Genomic DNA, 18,953 nt, shown 5'->3' with positions numbered 1-18,953 from the left:
ATCGGGTCTTCGCGAGCGGCGAGATCGAGTCTGGAATGCGAAAAGGGGGGCTGGGGGCTGGGGGCGAGAGCGAGTTGGGAGTTGGGCAGGTTGGGCTCGCGTGGCGTGGCGATGCACCCTGCATTCCCCGAGTTCCTGGCCCTGGCGAGCGAGACGAGACTGACGAGAGTGACGAGAGACGGGACCCGTAGGTGTCGTAGCGTGCGCTTAGTTCCCGCAGTTCCGGCGGCACTTTCAAATTCTCGATCGTGAGGAAAGTGCGAGAAAACGAGAACTCTCTCGCCAAATAAAATTAATTTTATCGATCCACGTTGGTCCACGTCAAGTTCGCACTCACCGAATGTTTCCTCGTTCTTCTTTCATATTCGTTTCTTCTCCATTTCTACGTGAATGCAAATAAATTTCTGACTTTCGACCTTAATGCGATCGAATCTTTTTCAAATTTTCTATCTCTGCGCTTCAAAAAATATATAAACATATAAGTTAAAAAATTCGATAACGAGCGGTAATCCGTTTTTCCATGTTTTAAAAACACGTGGAAGTTCGATCGCGAGTTAGCTCTATTATACTGTGACGAAAGAAGCTCTTACGTGTTATTTATAAATTATAGTCAATCTTAGATTGGTAAACAAATGCCTTTTTTAAATTAGATCATCGATTTTATAAAAGTACTTTTGTAACAAGTTTGAATCGTTTTTAGCTTCACGGGAGTTTGGCGTTCGAGAGGTTCACGCGATAACCTAGAATGGAACAAAACTGCACGGCACGTTGACGATTGGCGTGGACGACGATAAAATGTCGATATTACTTCCGGCATAATTATAGAGATCCTTTGCATAGAAATTCGAAATTCACGCGTGTGAATTAAACGACAAACGTGTGTCTCGCAGTTCCGTCCGGCACGAGGATACGCAAGTCGAGGAGCACGCAAGGTGAAAACAAGAGAGCGTAGAGTGGCGTAGATCTTTATTCTTCTTCGAACGGTGTTTTTTACGCGAGAGAAAAAAAAGGCGGGTTTCACGCAGCCCACGTACGTGGTACGTAATAATATAATAATAAAATATTTGAATTTAAGACGTACGCAGTTTTTATCATTGTTGAAGCATAACCTCTGACTGTTGTGCTTCGACGCTGGAAGTTTGGTATGTGTTCGTCAGGATTATTAAAAATTTGTTATGCTGCAGCGACAGATTAATATTGCGCTGAGAAAGAACCGAGTTTCCGAAGAGATGACTCAGCTGGAGCTGGATCCTCAATTCACCCAGGGGTTGCGACTCCTTTACTCTACCAACAAGGACTCTGCGGAGCAGCTGCGAGCTCTGTTAGACGAGGCGATTAAGCAAAAGTATGGGCCGTCCAAGATGCTCTCCAATGTGCTGCATAAAAAGGTACGCGATATAGCTTATTCCGTCGACATGGGCCACGAAGCAAGAGCAGGTCTCTAAGGTTTTCTATTTGTTTCTCAGTACATGATGGAAGAACCAGTGTTGAGCGATCACAGCAGCAGCAGCAGCAGCAAGAAGAGCAAGAGTTCCAGCTCGTCGAAGCATTCGAGTAAGTCGAGCAAGAACAGTTCGCCAGTTAATTTGCCAGCGCGTGACACTCCACCGGACATCCTGCAGTCGGACGATACGTTGGCCCTGGAAATTCTGGAGGATGATCTTACGTGCGTTATTTGCAAGGGCATGGACGTCGGGGCGAGGAATAGGCTTGTGGAATGTCAGGAGTGTCATTCTTTGTACCATCAGGAATGCCATGTTCCCCATATCTTGGACTCCCAGATAGATAACGTGCCAAAACAAGTGTGGTACTGCTCTAACTGTACAAAGTCTCAGGTGTGTGTATTCACCCACGTTTACACGTTACGCGACACGTCCTTAGGCACATTTTATATTTCTCGGTGCCACATTTCATTTACTTATAAAAAATCTATCTTTATCATTACGCTCCAATAAGGAACTCGTGTTAAATTTCAAATAAGATAACATACCGTATATCTCTTACTTGCCTAATGTTGATGAGAATATTTTATTGTAAGAATCCTCTATTTTCTCATTGCACGTGTATTAACGTATCACGATAGACGCAAGAAATCATGTGAATCTTTTCCTTGTGCTATACGTTAAAATAATTTATTTTCAACATGTTGCCTGATGTTGCCATATACATTTAATATAGATTGGTGAAATATATACCAAAGATTCTCTCTTCGGTTCGCAACGTAATAAATAACTGTAAATCTTGATTAACTATCGTAAGATCCGTTTTTTGAAACATCCAGACGTATGCAGACTAAAATATGCATGCATTTGCTAATGTGATGTAATGAAAAAAAGTTTTCGATATAGATTTTATTAATCAAATATATTATTGTAACATACGGAAGAAGTAATTTATTTCAATATGTTATATGTAAAAAAAGATTTACGTGATTTTCTGCTTCTAATATCGTTCGATATGACTGCAGTAAGAAAATCCTTTTATATGATTATTATATAATTTAGGTCTCGAAAGAAAGGAGTTCGCCAAAGACTGTGATAGAAAACAAATCTAAGGAGCAGAAAAAGTCTAGTTCAAGTAAGTATATAAGTACAAAAGCACGTTTGTAATTGACACATGTGTAAAATTAATCACTAAACTGTTAATTTTTATAGGCAGTGGAGCTAAGATAACACCAAATATCCATATTATCAGCGCGGATAAGAGACTGAAAGACATGATGAAGAAAGCTAAGCAGGACAAACGAAACACGGGTACTGCCACGGGTTCAAAGAGCTCTTCATCCAGTTCTCCTGCATTATCCTCAGCCAAATCTCAGGATAAATCGTTATTATATAAAATCAAGTCAGGGGTAGAATAAACTGCTTAATTTGTGAAAGAAAGAATAGCAAACAAAACGGTACGATAAGTATATGCAAATAGTGTATTTTATAGAAATAATATGGAACAGTTTTTTTTTATTGACAACCTAATTATTTTGTAATTAATTTTGTTAATCTAGGAGAAAGGGTGACAATTTTTGTTGTTACTTTTTTATGAATATATTTTCGTACGACCAGAGAGAGTAAGAAAGAAAGAGAGTAAGAGAGAGAGAGAGTAAGAATCGCGCGTCCTTTTATGACAAAGACAAAAATTCTAGATAGATGATGTTATTAATGTGTATTTATATTGAAGTTTAATCTCGAATTACACTCAATCGATATTAATACACGTGGGCCTTTGTGTAGTGTCTGAATTTCTTACTGCCTATATAAATACAATTCCATATTATACAATTTATTAATAATTGTACAAACGTGCCATGTGTAAATTTGTTATTTTTAAGCTTTCGCATTATTATTACAAAAATATTAAGTATGTAGAAAATAATGACATAATATTACTATCGCTAATAATTATTACACACGTAACATCGTTCGTAATACAAGTCTGCGTTGATAGTTTTAATGTAAATATACAATAGATCATTTTTTAATACCTTTTTATTGAGATATTTATAAAAGGAAAGCGATAAAATTATATAAACTTTACATATCTCAAGATTACGCATTAATTGTACTATTATATATATATATATATATATAGCATATACACAATTTTCGTCACCGAAATCAACTCGTATCGAGTACGCTAATTTATTACTGGCGTAACGATACAAGATCGACGCCGGAATTGATGTTAGTGTCAAAAATGCACAGTGGAAAACTATAACACACGCGCCAAGTACGTTCTAATGTATACAAGATATACATATAAACTCGTGTATCTCCGCGAATGCGGAGGTGATTTAGTTGCGACATACAAGAACTCCGAATTAACATAACGACTTGCGTAACGACACTTGACGATTTTTGAATAGGATATTTCCGAAAAGTTCACGTTTTACGTATCCGTATATTTATAGTAACGATATTTAGATCTTAGCGCATCACACAACGAGCTGTGATAATTTTGCACGGGCGCGCGGCGCTGTATCGCGCTCGTCCACGTACAATAAAAATCTTTACAAAGACTCCCCCGGAAGAGAATTTTGAACCTCGGAGGTCTACGAAGGACCAGAAAATCGATCGCCATCTCCACGTGCCTTTGTCTTTGTGAGCACGATTCGGACGAATGGCGACAAATTATAACGATCCAAATTACAGGACACGATCCACCGTGTCCCGATCCCGTAAGGCTGATAGCAGGTCTGTACAGTTGAGACTGCGGGTGGGCAAAGAATAACGAAGAGATAACGAGATGCGAGTCGTTTATAATACCAATATATTTCTTGCGATTTATCGTTTTAAATGCACGTAGTCATTTGTCCCTACGTCCCATCGAGAATTTGGCAAGAATCATTTCGTTCTCTCGAGTGTCACTTAAAGTCTACTCGTGCGCGAGATGAGATGGGGGGGGGGGGAGGAGTGGGCTCAAGTACTATGTACAATGGAGGGGAAAGAGAGAAAGGGAGAGAGAGAGAGAGAGAAAGGGGGCTATTTGCGAGGGGTTGAAATTACACACATACACATACACTCTTACGTGGATACGTACGCAATTATACACGCGCTCGGCTTGATGAACAGAGGACAGACACTTCTCCGGGATACTTTTAGTGGCAATCAAGGCTGGTCAACGTAACGTGACAACATACGTCCTTTTTTTTTGCAATCTCAAACAATCCGCTACCAAAGACGTATCTTTCTAGGACCTAGGACGCTGATTCAGAACAAGGACAACAGTTGTCCAATATTGGTCAATTATCACTCAATTATCAGCAATTAAGATTAAAATAGAATCTAATCGAAATAACGCGCGCTGCTTCCTCTCTAAATTTCTCGGAGTGAAAATTCGGCCGATAGAGTGAGATTTCACTCTTTTGGAGTTCACTCCAAAAGAGTGAAATCTCACTCTATCGGCCGAATTTTCACTCTGAGAAATTTAGAGAGTCAACCGGGAGGATTTCCCGGAGGCGAATGTACATACAAGAGAAATGTCCTTAACGGGGAAAAATTATTGGGATCATCCCTTCCATTCTCTTTCTCTCCCTTTTCTCCCTCTCGTCGAAGCTTAACAAAGAGTAATAATCTTAACTCGACACACGACGTGTTCGGATTTATCTATATATATATATATACTACGAAGCATGACACACTAATTTCGGCCCACGGACGCCGCGAATCGCCTCTCCTCTCAGTCCTCCGTTACGTTATTAATTACAAACGTTGAATTGCAGAATTGACAAGCTTTTCAGATGGATGGAGTCGACTTCCGACCGTACGGCCCGCCGGGAAACTCTGCCGCGTGCTTCCCCGGTATTTATTTTAAGACGCTCACGGATCTGCACCTTCGTGGCCGCCGTTTTTAATGAAATATTCAGCGGACACGCCGACACGCCGCGTATAGAGGTAGCGTCAATATTTTACCGTTCGCTTCTTCCCCGATAGCGGGTATACACACACACACACGCGCGCGCGCCTTCGTCCCTAGCTTACATTTATTTTTATCACCCGCTTGTGTGACACAAACGTGTAAAGATTAAGAAGCGAAATCTTAACGAGAGAAACCAGAGAGAGAAACGGATAGATAAGCGCATTTTCTTTCCTTTCTTTCCCTTATCTTTCGACGCGGCAGAGCTGCGAGCCCTCGTACGTTCGCAAAGTATAGGGTGACGCTATATGAATTCTATCGCGCTCGAACGTTGCCCGACATATAATATTTTACATGCCGCATGGGAGTATCCTCCAACTGAATTTCACGGAAATAAAAACGTTCCGCGCCTGTCGTGAGGCCAACTGGCAACCCGATAATAGCGACGACACGCGCACGCGGGTGCTTGTGTGTGTACGACGCGATATATATATATATATTCGAAGAGACGCAAAGCGGCAAAGAGGAACGCCCGTATTTGCGCCGCATGTTTTAACGCTAAACGCGCGCAACGTCGCGAACGCGCGACTGGAATACGAGAGACGAGATCGAGCGCAATTTGCCGTTCCTCTCCCGCTTTTTTTTCCCCCGCGATAATACGCGACAACACGCGGGAGGGTCCCTTCGACGGGGAAAAATTTCTGCGTCTGCACGCGGACGATTCGGCGATGCGGCTCGACCTCTCGCCTCTTTAAATGCGAAACATGGCAGTGACAATAAAAAAAAATCGAGAACGAAATCAGAAGGCTGCGTGTGTACGTTAGAACTTTACGAAGGACGTTTGTCACGTGTGTATGTACAGGACTCGGTAATATAGCGACGGCAATTCTCTGTCGTTGTATCTCTCCTCCGCGAGTTGACCGGAAACAACGTTAACGGTAGTGTGCTCCGCGGTGCGGTCTAATCGCGACCGCCAGCTTAGCTCGGGCTCTCTCCTGTCTCGCACTCAGGCTCTCTTTCTCGCACATACATATATATACGCGTATACATATATATAATATATAATTCTTAAATATAAGTTTGTGTCTTTTTCTTTTTTTGTTTATTAAATAAGTAATGACGGCTTTTATACATCGTTAGTATAAAGTGGAAACCGAAAGGTGTACGATACTTTCAACGCAGGACGAGCGAGGTGCAAGCCGGTCGCACCGTCTCGCCCGTATGGGTACGATCGTCAATTTAATCAATTTAATCATGTATCTCACACACCAAGTGTACTTTCGTTATCCTGCTCGCGCGGACTTTTGATACCGGGTCGAAATTCGTTAACAGGAGGAAAAAAAAAAAGAGTACTTCATTGCGAATGTCCGCTTACCAATCTGCGCGCACCGCACTCAAGCTCTACGTACGTAGAAAAATCTACACGAAATACATTTGCGATAATGGGGGGCTGAAGAGGGGGGGGGGGAAATTCGGTCTCGAAAACGAAAATCTCCGTTAATCTCGTTCGGGGGAAGACTGCGTCAAGCGGTAGCAAATTCGCTCGCCTCGCGCGAAGTCGGGATCTCCACAAGTAAACGGGATGTTAATTAATTAGCGACATCGAGCGAAATCGATCGCGACGGTCCACGCGTGCTGGGAGGACCCGATAATAGAAACGATACCGCGCGCGCGCCTATTTTATTTAGGGGCGGAAAACCGTGCCCGGGAACGAGCGGATCTCTCACCGCGTCGAGACAGATGGCACACGTACATACGTAAAAAGAGACGTTATGTTCCACTTAAAAAGAGTTAGAAACGGGCATGCGGATACGGATAATTCGTACGATCCGATTACAAAGAGGACGTGCACACGACGAAGTGTAAAAAGACTCACAGTTAGCACAGATTGACGTACATCCGCGGTCGAGAGAGAGAGAGAGAGAGCTCCTCGGTAATATAAATAAATACGATACACGTGTAATAGAGAGAGAAAGGGGATACACACAGGTGGCCGCGAATGGTCGCAAACGCGCGGGGGAGCCTGGGGACCTGGGAGTGTAATTGAAATTACGACGCGCGAACGTATTAAGTACAAGAGTGTGAGCACGTCCCCAGCCTCCCTGGACCTATACCGATGACTCGCCGATCAATCATCGTTGCGCCTTCGATTGAACGACGAGTTTCTTACATTGGCCCTGAACGGATCGACAGACTTCGTAAAAGTGCGCGACTCGGAAAAAACTTGGCAGTGCGTGCCGAATACGAGAATCGTTACTAATTTTCCACCGGTATTACACAACGCGAGGGTCATTGAGAATTTCCTTCAAAAAAAAAAAAAATAAAAAAAAATACAAATGCAAGTTAAAAAGGAAACTGCCAGTCTTATGTTAACTAAAAAGTAAGAGTTAGATCTTTTAAAGAATACTGCGTGTCGTTGTGCCACGACGAGTGTCCGCTAAGACCTTATTGCGACAATAGCACATTAATCTCGGCCAGAGTATATATCAGTGAATACAAAAACTTCTCTTCAGCACGATCAAAACAGTCTATAATAGTCTCGCGACGTGATTAATGTAAAAAAGGTCCGTTTCGTTTTGCATCCGTTACACTTAATAATATAGCATAATTAATAGGCAGCATTAATAGTTTTATATATATAGATAATAATAATAATAATAGAGAAATAATAATTAATAACCGTTGATATCGTAATAATAATAACACAATAATATAATAATACGTACAATGGAAGATAAAAATTTTTAGATGCTCCACAAAATGGCCTTTCTAAAAAATTATTCGCACTTCGTAAACTACCACGTATAGCAGATCTAGAGAGACTCAGAAGCAAAATAAGAGATAAAGATAAAAGAAAACAATTTCTTCGTTCGACAATACACGTAGATAGGCCTAGAGTAGACTGAGCTGCTCTTATAACTTTTAACTCTTAAATTTTTTTTAACGTTACTTTAATCGCCTTAATTTAATATTATCTGTTACTCTGTCTCTGAATTATAAGGATGCGTAACCCCCAACTTATAATACATATAGTCCCTCTCTAACTAGCTCACTACAATCCGTGGAGGTGTGTTGCGCATGATTCTTTGCTTTATATATATATATTTTTCATGTATATATATATATATATATAACATATTAATAATTATATATATCATAATGAAGATAGTAGGCATAGCCACTCGTGCTCGGATCACAGACTACTCGCTGCCGTACGTCGCTCCCGTACAGACAGTCTGGTGGACACTATGGCTTTCTCTCACTTACCATTAGACATGTTACTTTTACTTTATGTTATGTATTCCGTATTTACGTACACACGTATAGATATCAGGTCGGCCATAAAATTTTACATTTTAAATTTCTTTCCTAATAAGTATTTGCACCGATCCACGTCTCGGATCCTCAAAAGAGTCTCGACAGAGAAAGCACGACGGCGTTTTACGAGAGTAAAGGGTTAAAATAACTTAATATTACATAAGACAACCAAATCTCTCTCGTTTATCCTACGATAACAATAATCACCCGCGAAAAAATATCTTACAAATTGAGATTCGTTCGAATTCGATGAGATTTATATATATATAAATACTTTGCTCGTTTCCTAGAGAGATTCAATAGGCGTCTGTCCAGCGTCGTGATTTAAGGATCAGAGGCGCGTACATTGCCTACCAATATCCATACATGTTTACAAGCGTATTTCGGTATGGCCAACGCGTAAAGACGGTAAAATACTACCACGAGAACTGTCTATCCCGTGACCTATCGCCTGACTAGCCCTAACGAAATCGCGTGTATCTTTTTTACGGCATTGTTATTCACACGGTGTGTTGTAATGTGTAATATTTGTACATATGTAACGAGGTGTATCTGATGCATGAAGTGGAGGCACTAGTCAGTGTTTCTGGAGAGGTTGACGGGTCCTGGGATGGAAGTGAGGAGGGTATGTCAGCAGGCACTGGTCTCTTCTCCCTCGAGCGTGTACGCTACGTTTTCTAGTCTATGAGCTAGGTGTAGTTTGCGACAGCCCACATCTGTCTCCAAGGCCTCTAGGATCTGAAAAGAATTTTATAAAACACCGTCACGGCCTGACATCTTACTGACCGAAATCCTGAGGGAACGGGCGATTGATAATAATCGATTATTATTAAGCGTGTTACTCACTTGTTCATAATACTTGCTGACATAGATGTAGAGCTCTTTCAGCGCCGCGATCACATCGAACTCGTTGGCGTGAGACGCGCTCAGTTGCTGCATGGCACTAGACATCTCCTGGTCGGTGATCTGCGGCAGTCTTTGCACATCCGTATAGAATCGACCGACTTTCTCGCGATAGTGCGGTATGTCCTTGGCGAAGAGCAGCTTGTTAGACGGCGAGTCCTTGCCCAGTCTGTGTTCCGTCATCGAGCACGAGTCCATGAACGTCTGCGCGATCACGGAGAGACTCGAGTCCACCGTCGTGGACTTGTTGATGTCGAACATGAAATCTGGATTCTTGATAAAGTTCACCCAGAACCGGAGCGGCAGGCTGTTCGACTTCCACGCGTGCGCCACCTCCGGATCGACGATGCCGTGTTTCTTGGCAGCCTCGTCGAGGAGATCGAACAACCATTTAACCGCGCCAGGCAACGCCTCATTGGCGGTCAGTATGGTGTTTAGAAAATCGTCGACGAACTTTTGTACGGTGCCCTTCGTCGATAGCAATCGCGTCAGAAATATTTCCGGGATCGCCTTGTGCGTTCGCTCGGGATGATGGTGCTTGTTGCTTCCGGTGAAACCCAAGCCGGGCGGATAATGCACATCCTCGATGGGCCTTACCAAATGATAGAGCCGCTGATTGACGTCATGGGCGCTCTCGACGTCGCCGTTCGCCGTTATGATGGGCGGCGAATGTTGGGAGTCGAAGTACAAGCCGCTCACGGGATGATTGTACATTACAGGACTGATCAGCCCGTGATTGGGCGTGGATGGAAGATGCGTGGACGAACAATGATTCGAGTGTCGATGTAGATGATGATGCGACGGCTGGTGGTGCGGATGAATCGACGGCTGCTGCTGCTGCTGCTGCTGCTGCTGCTGCTGCTGCAGGTGATAATGCGAGGGCTTGCAATTATGGCAGGGCGGTTTACACGCCACCGAGAAGCCGTCGTTTTGCCGGGGAATCAGCGACATCACCGCCGATTCCTTGACGCCGTAGTGCGCCAGCGTGTTTATCTTCTTCCATTCGCCGCAGCACTTGGTCGTGAGATCCTCATCCTGGAGGGTCAGGTGACCACCACGACCGTGCCGCCACTCCAGATCAACGTCATGTACGGACGGCCTCAGCGAAAACGGAGTGTTCTTGTACAGCGCGTCGAGAATCTTGGACTTTACCTGGCTTATGGTATCGCAGTCTAGAACCTTACACTGTATCTTCTCGTCGAGATCGTCCTGCACCACGTGCAACGTGACGATCGTGTGTTCGATTTGCTCGCGCAGGAGTCTCTCCTCCGAGAGAGAATATCTCGCGTCGTGCGTTATTACGTCCACCGGTCCTTTCTCTATCTGATGCTTAATCGCCTTGAACAGCAGGAACAAGGACGAGCCGGCATAGTCTTTTAGGTAATTGTACATACAGAGCGCCATCCAATTCGTCAGCATCTTCTCCACCACGGATTCCGTTCTCCTTAACATGAGCTGCGGATGCTTCGTGTTCACCGCTTTGTCAATCAGTCTCAACAATAGGTTCATTAGTATATCGGTGGCATATTCCATCTTACCCATTAGAACAACCATGAGTAAGGAAGCGACGTTCACTTTGTCCCTAATATTAAAGTCCTTCTGAGCCTCCAAGGTTTCTATGAACGTCAGCACAAAGTACTTGTTGTTGACGAGCTGCTCGAACTGTATCATTGCCGCATCGTAGTTGGTCCGCGAGACATTGCTGCGTGAGCGCGGATCGTTCAATATGGGATGGTCTATTACCCCGGGGAAAAATACTTTCATAATGTAGTTTTTATGATCGAGAGTGGGTATACCCGACGACTCGAGATCCGCGGTCAAGTCCGTCATATCCGTTTGCAGTTCCGCAAACGCCTGTTTGCACTCCATACGGACGTTGCTCTCGAGCGTATCCATCTGTATCTGTATGCGCTTGTATTCTCGCTCCGCCTGCGTGCTCTTACGACGGTATATCACCAGCACCAGGACGAACAGGAAGATGAGACCGAAGGTGCCGGCGGCAATACCGGCGATTGCTTCCGGCGGTATTGGATAGGACTTGATGACCTCGTAGCGCAAATAACCGATGGGAAAGCGTAGGCTACGACCGACCCGTACCACCACCAGAGGCAGTCCGCTCTCGGTTTTGATGCCGAGCTCGTCCGTGTCAGCGGGTTGTTGATCCGGCGGCGTGCAGACCAATTGCGTGAGAGCGAGCGACGTTACGTTGCAGGGCATGATACCCACGGTGACATTTACATCGGACTCGTCGCTGGCATAATTGAGATTCTCACCCTCGATCACCAGCGTGTCCCCCTTGTACAGCTTGACGTTTCGTGGAAATGGAAAGAACTTTGGATCTTCGACGTAGAGCAGTCGATTACGAAGACTTTGCTTCTCCAAATCTCTCACGCTCTCCACGTTATCCATGATAAAAGCGATCTTGAGAGACAGCTGGGATTCCTTTAGTCTCAACGAATGCGGCGACGAGGTAGCTTGAGCATTGGCGGCCGCCGAACGTTCGGTGCGTCGGATCGAGGTAAACCTCTTGGCAACGCTCGGACTCGGACATTCCATTTGCGTAGGATTCAGGACGGTGCAAACGGTTCTGTTCACCGGCAACTGCTCGTTATCGAAGTAAACCTCCATCTCGGGTTTTTGAATGGTGTCCAAGTTTGTGCCATGTACGGTGATCATGCGGCCGCCTGAGGCAAAGCTCCTCAGTGGCTTGATCTCCATGATGGTCGGGTCGTGAGTATAATTATACGGATTGTCCATAAGAGTGCGATTCGCACCATCGATGCTCAGCGTTAGCCTGTGAATTCGCCTGACGCGGCCCGACTTACTGGTCACGCAAGTCAACCTCGTACTGCTCGCTTGGCTCGCGTTCACGTGGCACGGCAACTCGTCCAGATATGCCGATATCGTGCTACCGATGTTAAGATATTTACCGGTGATGGCCAGTTGCGTGCCGCCGCTCTGTGGCCCGACCGATGGATACACGCCTGACAGACGTATGTCCTTGTAATTGAACAGCACCGCACTCTCCGTGTAACCGGCGTCGTTCCCGACCACAACCGACGCTGCATCCGTGGCCTCGTGCCGACCGGTACGGCAAACGATGCGCACCGACACTTCATAGTCCACCAGGGTGCACGGAGTGTTGCCGATGTGTATCTTACCCTCCACGTCACTCTCCTTCAACCCAAGATTGCTACCCTCGATCGTCACCAGCGTACCGCCCTCGATCGGCCCACTCAGCGGCTTGATCATATCTATTCGGGGTTTTGGACACTCGGTGAACGGTGACTGTAAACACGAATGCCGATACACGCAGCTATTCCCGCACCAAGTGCACTCGAACCGAGCGTCCCGTGTCACGCACAAAGAACAGTCCGCGTGCTCGCGATGCGAGCCGAGCACTTCGCACTTGTATAAAATTATCGTCGTCTTGTCCACGTGGTGATTCGTGTTCCAAACAACCGTCACTTCGGCCTCGTATTCGCCGCTGACCGCCTCGTAAGAATATACGGTCTTGTCACACACGATGAAACGGCTGCTGTCCACACGAGCCTGTACCTTCAGATTGGCACCCTCGATGCTAACGATGCACTGGAATCCACTGTGGCCCACCTGCGGATGCGGCAAGTTCTCCACCTCGAGCACTATCTCCTTGGGCACGCTATTTGGCAACATCAACGGCTCTTTGCGTTCCACGAATCTCGGACAATATTGCGCGCCATGTGCGGCAAGATTAGCTTGGTTTTGCTAAAACAAAAAAAAAAAAATAATAATAATAATAATATCTATTGTAATATATAAGTTACGACAGACGAGTTTGTAGACAAAAGATATAGACGCAACAGATTAAGCAAAACTTACGTTTTCCCCCGATATAATGCCCTGACAGCTAGTATTGTGAGTGCACTTGTTGTCGTAGACGCACCAGCTACATGCCCATTGCGACTTTACGCACTCGGTGCACACGGTGTGTCTTGAACAATCGAAAAACGCAAAGTTGCGCGAAACGAAGTCTTTGTTCGTTTCACTCGATCGTACGGACAGCGGTACGAGCACATGATCGGCGCCCTCGGGAATGTTGGGTCTCTCCACGACGGGTGGCGTAGGGCAGGATAGTCCGAAACCGGTCATCAGCGCGTCTATTGGCTCGGCGTTACCAAAAACGCACTTGTACATAGCGCCCGTTGGTAATTCCGGCAAAGTTCTAATTGTTAATTGCACCGTGGTCATCTGATTAATGGGCATACGGTCGGGTAGAACCTGCTCGAAATCGATGCACTGTTGACCCGTGCCGAGGGACAACCATCGTGGACTGCTGTGACTTGCCTTTTGACAATCTCCTCTCACAGTACATCTGTGGGCAAAAGAATATTCACATTATTATTATTATACAAATATAGCTACAACATAAAAAATTTCATATTTGCGGAGAATATAAAATTTTTGTATGCAAAGTGTTCTGTATAATAACCACGTTACCTCTTTTCTAAAGAGCACCAGCCACAGTAAGGATCTTTCGCGTCGAGGCAACTGCTGCACGTGGTATAACCACTGCAATGCTCCACTTTGACCTTCGATATCTTCGAGGAGGATAATACATAGATGTATTCGCCATCCGGTGAAATCAGCGTGTCAGGCAATAGCTTTTGTCCCTTATCAATCGTAACGCTTTCGTAGACGAACGCTTCAACTCCAGACAGTAAGACCTTTTTGAGAACGCCATCGTTTGTGCCGAAAAACGCTACGGTATGGCTCTCGGTGTTGGCGATGGTAACCGAAGTAATAAACGTATCGGGAAAATGCAGGATAGCCTGGCCTGTGATTGGCGATACGCCCGAAATTTTTAATCCAACCTCACAAAAGTTGAGAATATTCCCTGTGGTCTGCAAAGCAAAATAATATAACGTAGAAAACAGCAAAATAAAATTTCTAATGCTTATTCTTTCCATTGGTTAAACGTTTACTTACACCGGCAGTAGGACACTTTCCATCTTGTATAGGACCGCTGACGTAACCCATATTTCGATACTTGATGCTACCGTTGAAGCACATGTGAATATTTTCGTTGAACTTGGTCTCGATGTCTTGCAGGCTGTAGATGCAAACCGCCGAACGTGACAGAGGCTCATTCGTGATGCCTCTGCTGGGCGAAAATACAGAAACGAATACTGGATCGCCAACGGAGATACCGAGTTGCATGGCCAGATCGCTGCCCGCTGCCGCGACTTTCGCGTCCTGTACCAAGTTGTAATGGTGTTGCTTGCCGTCCCCTAGATCGACCGTACACTGCAGAGTTACTTCAGTGTAGCTGTCGTAATTCGGATCGCTTATGCAACTTCGCGCCAGCCTGGAGATGTATCCCAGTTCTTCTTGCTCGGGCAGGTACGATTGTTTCTGCACCAGGACGAAATACGCGTAGTCGCTCGCGTTAAACCCGTACACGTACTTGACCAGAAAGTGATCTCGATACTTGACGTCGATGTACACGATCGACTGCTTGTTGAACGTGTACTCGGCGAATTCCAGATTGTCGAGATTCCTGCTGGAGATAGCGGGCACATCGTGACGGTAATCTCCTTTGTTGGTGAACGTCGTTCCTACGTAGAGTATGTTGGTCTGCCCCCACGGATTGTATTTCTCGGGCCCGATGAAAGCGTACGTGGACGAGTTCTCGTCATTGGCAGCCACGCTGAGAGGAATAAATTCTGGCTTGATGGATATGTTGGACATTTTGTATTTTTCGCAAGCGCCTTGAAGAAGGGAGCCACAGGCGATTAACGTTTGCGACTCGAGGTTGGCGATTAGTAGCTTGTTCACATTATCCATTAAGGAAGTGGGTATATCTCTTGTCATGCAACCTGTTGCATGACACTGAGGATTGTCCAGTCTCGGTCCTAAAATGAGAAAAGATTCATTATCCATTGTAACATTATACTGAGAAGAGAGAGAGAGAGAGAGAGAGAGAAGAACTAACCTGTTGAGACATACTCCTCCAGTTTGAGATTCGAATCGAGTTGAAAGAGTCTGTTGATCGCGCCTCCATAGAGCCTTCCCGTGGAAGGATCTATAGCGAGATGATTAAATCTCAAAGCTCCCTCCCTGGTTGCATTGGCGTCCAAGGGAAAATGTCCGTATCGCTGTCCATTTCCCGCGGGGAACTGCGCTAGTACGTGCGGGGATCTGTTCTCCTGTATCGGTGGAACGGTGCTAGCGGGAGTGTCTATCGCTGCGGTCGCCAATATCACTAGGAACCATGTGGCAATGGACATGGATGAGAAGGATACGCGATGAAGGAGTGGCGGCAATGGCACTTGCAGAGGCGTCACTGTAGGCGATTTGGGAAATGACTGGGTAAGTCCCAGGAATCTCATGGTGTGTACGCGACAGCTGACAAAGCACGTGCGCACACGCGTAGCGTGTGCGTCAGTGCGTATGCAGGTCTAGGAGAGGAAATGTAAAAGGTATCAGGGTACGTGCCCTGCCGCTGGTGGCGAGCCAGTGTTGATGCAATACTACCAGCTATGCTCGAGCACAGGCACCGACATGTCGATCATTGTCTGGCATCCCTGAAACATTACGAGGAAATTATATCAAATAGGTAAGCGTGAATAAATTGTATCGCATATGCGCGCCACGTAACCATTCAACGCGTTAGGAAGCTTCAAATTATACACGTCGTATTTTCACTCATTTTAGAATTATTATCTCGACACCCTACGCGCACGTTACGTTTGTCACATTCCGCGTTATTATTCCGGCAAGGCAAGTGTTTTCCAACCTCGACGTTTCCTTCTCAGGTCCCAAAAGAAGAAAGTAACGGTAATACACGGAGCAGAAGTACGCTAGACGCAGATTTTCGGAATAACCTTAAAAAACGCACAGCAGCGACTCGAGCAAAATCCGTACACGATGCGTTAAAAAAAGAAGCGTGAAGCGTGACGAAACGCCACGCCGAATGCCGAATATATCGGTAGCGTGAAGCGCCGCAGTCCGCACTCCGCACGTCGCGTACACGCTGGCAACGCGCTTCCGTTGGAGATCGAGGTTTCCCGTCGACGACCACCAACGACCACCAACGACCACCGAGAGGCGTAAATAGGAGCTCGCCGAGTCTCCCTAACAATGAAAAGGCACAACGGCGAGGGGCAGATGGCTCCACGCATTTCGGGCAATACCGTAGCACGCACCGCCCTTCATTAGCGTGGCCAACGTAGCTGCACTTGACAGCTAAGGCCACTGTCTTCGCACAAAGGCAAGGATACTCCAACTCCAACTCTTCCACCAACCCCGTTCCGTCGCCCCTCCCTCTCCTCCTCCACCGCCACCACCACCACCTCCTCTTCCCATTCCCATTCCCATTCCCGTCACGATCACATCGCCTACCAAAACACGGCCGCGGGGACGAATTGGCGATCGCGCCTGATCGCGCCGCCGTAAACCGTAACGCACTAACGCCGTAAAGACGCGGAGAGAATTCCGATCGTAGAATGGAACGGGAACGGAGGGCAGGCACCCCCGATCCCCGATTGCGCGACACGCTGGGCTCTCCGAGCGAGCGACGATATCGGGCGAGAGGCGAGACGCCAGGGCCGCCACCTCGCATCTCTCGCCGAGTCGAGTCGCGCGCGGCTGGGCCAATTTACCTTGCTCGCTGCGCGTCGCAGGTCGCGGTCGCGGATACACGCTGCGGGTACGCTGCTCGCACAACGGCGCGGGCGTGATCGCTACGGGGCTACGGCACATCGCGGATGTGCGGCATGCTCGCTCGGAATGCTCGGATGGAGGAGGCTCCCGGCTCGCGTAGATAGGCACTGGTCGCCACCACGAACGGGCTGTCGCTGTTGCTGCCGCTGCCACTGCCACTGCCACTGGCCGCCGCCGGATCCGGATGATGATCCGCGATGCTCGCGTACCGTCTCGATACCATAAGTCGGCACCGCGCGAAGCGCCGAGCGGCCCGTCCGTGTCGCCTCACAACGCAACACTGCAAACGGCGGAGTCGAGATCAGCCGCCATTAAAATTCGTCCGACACGGGACACGGGGCACGGGGCCGCTGCACGAGTTTAGAGGCGCGAGGCGCGAGTCGGGGCCGTCGGGGGTCGGGGGCCGTGGCTACGGCATGCGCCGCGCTGCTCACTGCTCCCTCTCACTCTTTCTCTTTCTCTTTCTCCCTCCTCAGTCTTCCCCTCGTTCATTCGTTCCCTCTTATCGCGGATCCTAGCTCCTCCGAGTCGGGCTCCACTCTTTACTCCCCCCCCCCCCCAACACGTACCGTGTAGTGTGTACTGTGTACCTCTTTCTCCCTTTCTCTTTCCGTACACGCTCGACGCATGCATGCACACCTATGTAGTAATATACGGGATGTCCCGAAACTTTTCAGTTTTCTCTTTGATTATGAATATTCTACTCCAAGAATTAATCCGAGACGTTGAATTTTTTATCCTAAAAGTTAAGAGGTCGAGATAGTTTTTTGTTACAAAGTTCGTCAATATAAACGTTCGATTACTCAACGAACAATTGTTTCTACTTGCGATCCCAAAAGTTCGAAATTCGATCGAAATTTTTTACGAATACAGAAACTTAATAAATTCACGTCGACTCGACCGTCATTGTTTTTAATTAAGCCTCTGATATCTTTTGTTAAACGTAGGATGCGATTTCTGGGATATCGTGTATTTATCTGTATCATGTGGATGAACGCATCACGCATGTGCACGCGTCCATCGCGCCTGCACATATGTGGCGATTGGCGAACGAAACGCTCTCCCGCGGCAAGGCGGGGCACGCGTAGCTCACTTCACGTTCAGGCAAAAAAACGTCCACGCTTCAATTCCACCTGATCAGATCTGATACTTTAGCAAACATCATATATTTGATTGATCTAACAAAAAAAATCTAATAAACAAAATTGTATATATATATAGTATATATATATCCGCGATTTGTACAGAGCATGAAATTAAATGGTCTCATTTAGGGTCTATTTTCTATTGCTAAACTGGCTGCGCTAGTTCAGAGTTTATCTTTTTTACTCCACATTGGAGGGAAAAAGATAAACTCTGAACTAGTGCAGCTAGTTCAACAACATAAAACAGACCCATTGTTTGTTAGCTTATCGTGCGACGTGAAGTTAGTTCCGAACGATCGAAATGGCGTTTATCGGAAGCCGAAGCGGCACGTTAAAAGAAAAAAAGATGAAATGACTTTGAAGTGGGCCACATGAAATCGATTGTCCTTCGGTTAGTCGTGTAAGGAACGATCGCTATTGTTAATTGTGAGAAGAAATCACAATAAAATTATTACATTTACAACTTTATTAGCATAACACGTCTCAATGAGTTAAGTTTTTTTTTCTCAGATTCGGATCCTTTTTTCCCTTCCG

General features: G+C 46.1%; 2 protein-coding genes across 5 annotated transcripts; one reads left to right on the top strand and one right to left on the bottom strand.

Annotated features, from left to right (window-relative positions):
• Positions 1-63: 63 nt before the first annotated feature.
• LOC139823982 (integrator complex subunit 12) lies at positions 64-4,013 on the top strand. 3 transcript variants are annotated; one of them, XM_071796479.1, is made up of 6 exons: positions 64-187; positions 891-1,037; positions 1,185-1,388; positions 1,467-1,835; positions 2,505-2,577; positions 2,655-4,013. In XM_071796479.1, the coding sequence occupies exons 3-6, from the start codon at positions 1,230-1,232 to the stop codon at positions 2,858-2,860; spliced, it is 807 nt and encodes a 268-aa protein (XP_071652580.1). In that variant the 5' UTR covers positions 64-187; positions 891-1,037; positions 1,185-1,229; the 3' UTR covers positions 2,861-4,013. The 3 variants fall into 3 exon arrangements, with proteins under 3 accessions (XP_071652580.1, XP_071652570.1, XP_071652559.1); XM_071796469.1 differs by having other exon boundaries at positions 111-187; positions 701-1,037; XM_071796458.1 differs by lacking the exon at positions 64-187 and adding an exon at positions 197-624 and having other exon boundaries at positions 701-1,037.
• Plexb (plexin B) lies at positions 3,465-18,932 on the bottom strand. 2 transcript variants are annotated; one of them, XM_071796166.1, is made up of 7 exons: positions 17,214-18,932; positions 15,545-16,136; positions 14,539-15,464; positions 14,050-14,453; positions 13,432-13,924; positions 9,514-13,317; positions 3,465-9,405 (listed from the first exon to the last, which is right to left on the bottom strand). In XM_071796166.1, the coding sequence occupies exons 2-7, from the start codon at positions 15,939-15,941 to the stop codon at positions 9,298-9,300; spliced, it is 6,132 nt and encodes a 2,043-aa protein (XP_071652267.1). In that variant the 5' UTR covers positions 15,942-16,136; positions 17,214-18,932; the 3' UTR covers positions 3,465-9,297. The 2 variants fall into 2 exon arrangements, with proteins under 2 accessions (XP_071652267.1, XP_071652275.1); XM_071796174.1 differs by lacking the exon at positions 17,214-18,932 and adding an exon at positions 16,758-16,845.
• Between the last annotated feature and the right edge of the window lie 21 nt (positions 18,933-18,953).

Source organism: Temnothorax longispinosus, chromosome 1, assembly GCF_030848805.1.
Source record: "Temnothorax longispinosus isolate EJ_2023e chromosome 1, Tlon_JGU_v1, whole genome shotgun sequence".
Taxonomy (NCBI): Eukaryota; Metazoa; Arthropoda; class Insecta; order Hymenoptera; family Formicidae; genus Temnothorax; species Temnothorax longispinosus.
The sequence above is the reverse complement of the archived record's forward strand: the minus strand, read 5'-3'. Positions and strand labels throughout refer to the sequence as shown.

Coding starts and splice junctions, on each gene's coding strand:
- LOC139823982 (XM_071796479.1), top strand. CDS start 1,230: ATGACTCAGCTGGAGCTGGATCCTCAATTCACCCAGGGGTTGCGACTC. Junction 1,389..1,466: donor CCAATGTGCTGCATAAAAAG/GTACGCGATATA, acceptor TTTGTTTCTCAG/TACATGATGGAAGAACCAGT. Junction 1,836..2,504: donor CTAACTGTACAAAGTCTCAG/GTGTGTGTATTC, acceptor TATATAATTTAG/GTCTCGAAAGAAAGGAGTTC.
- Plexb (XM_071796166.1), bottom strand. CDS start 15,941: ATGAGATTCCTGGGACTTACCCAGTCATTTCCCAAATCGCCTACAGTG. Junction 15,465..15,544: donor GGAGGAGTATGTCTCAACAG/GTTAGTTCTTCT, acceptor TTCTCATTTTAG/GACCGAGACTGGACAATCCT. Junction 13,925..14,049: donor TGGTGCTCTTTAGAAAAGAG/GTAACGTGGTTA, acceptor TTTTGCCCACAG/ATGTACTGTGAGAGGAGATT.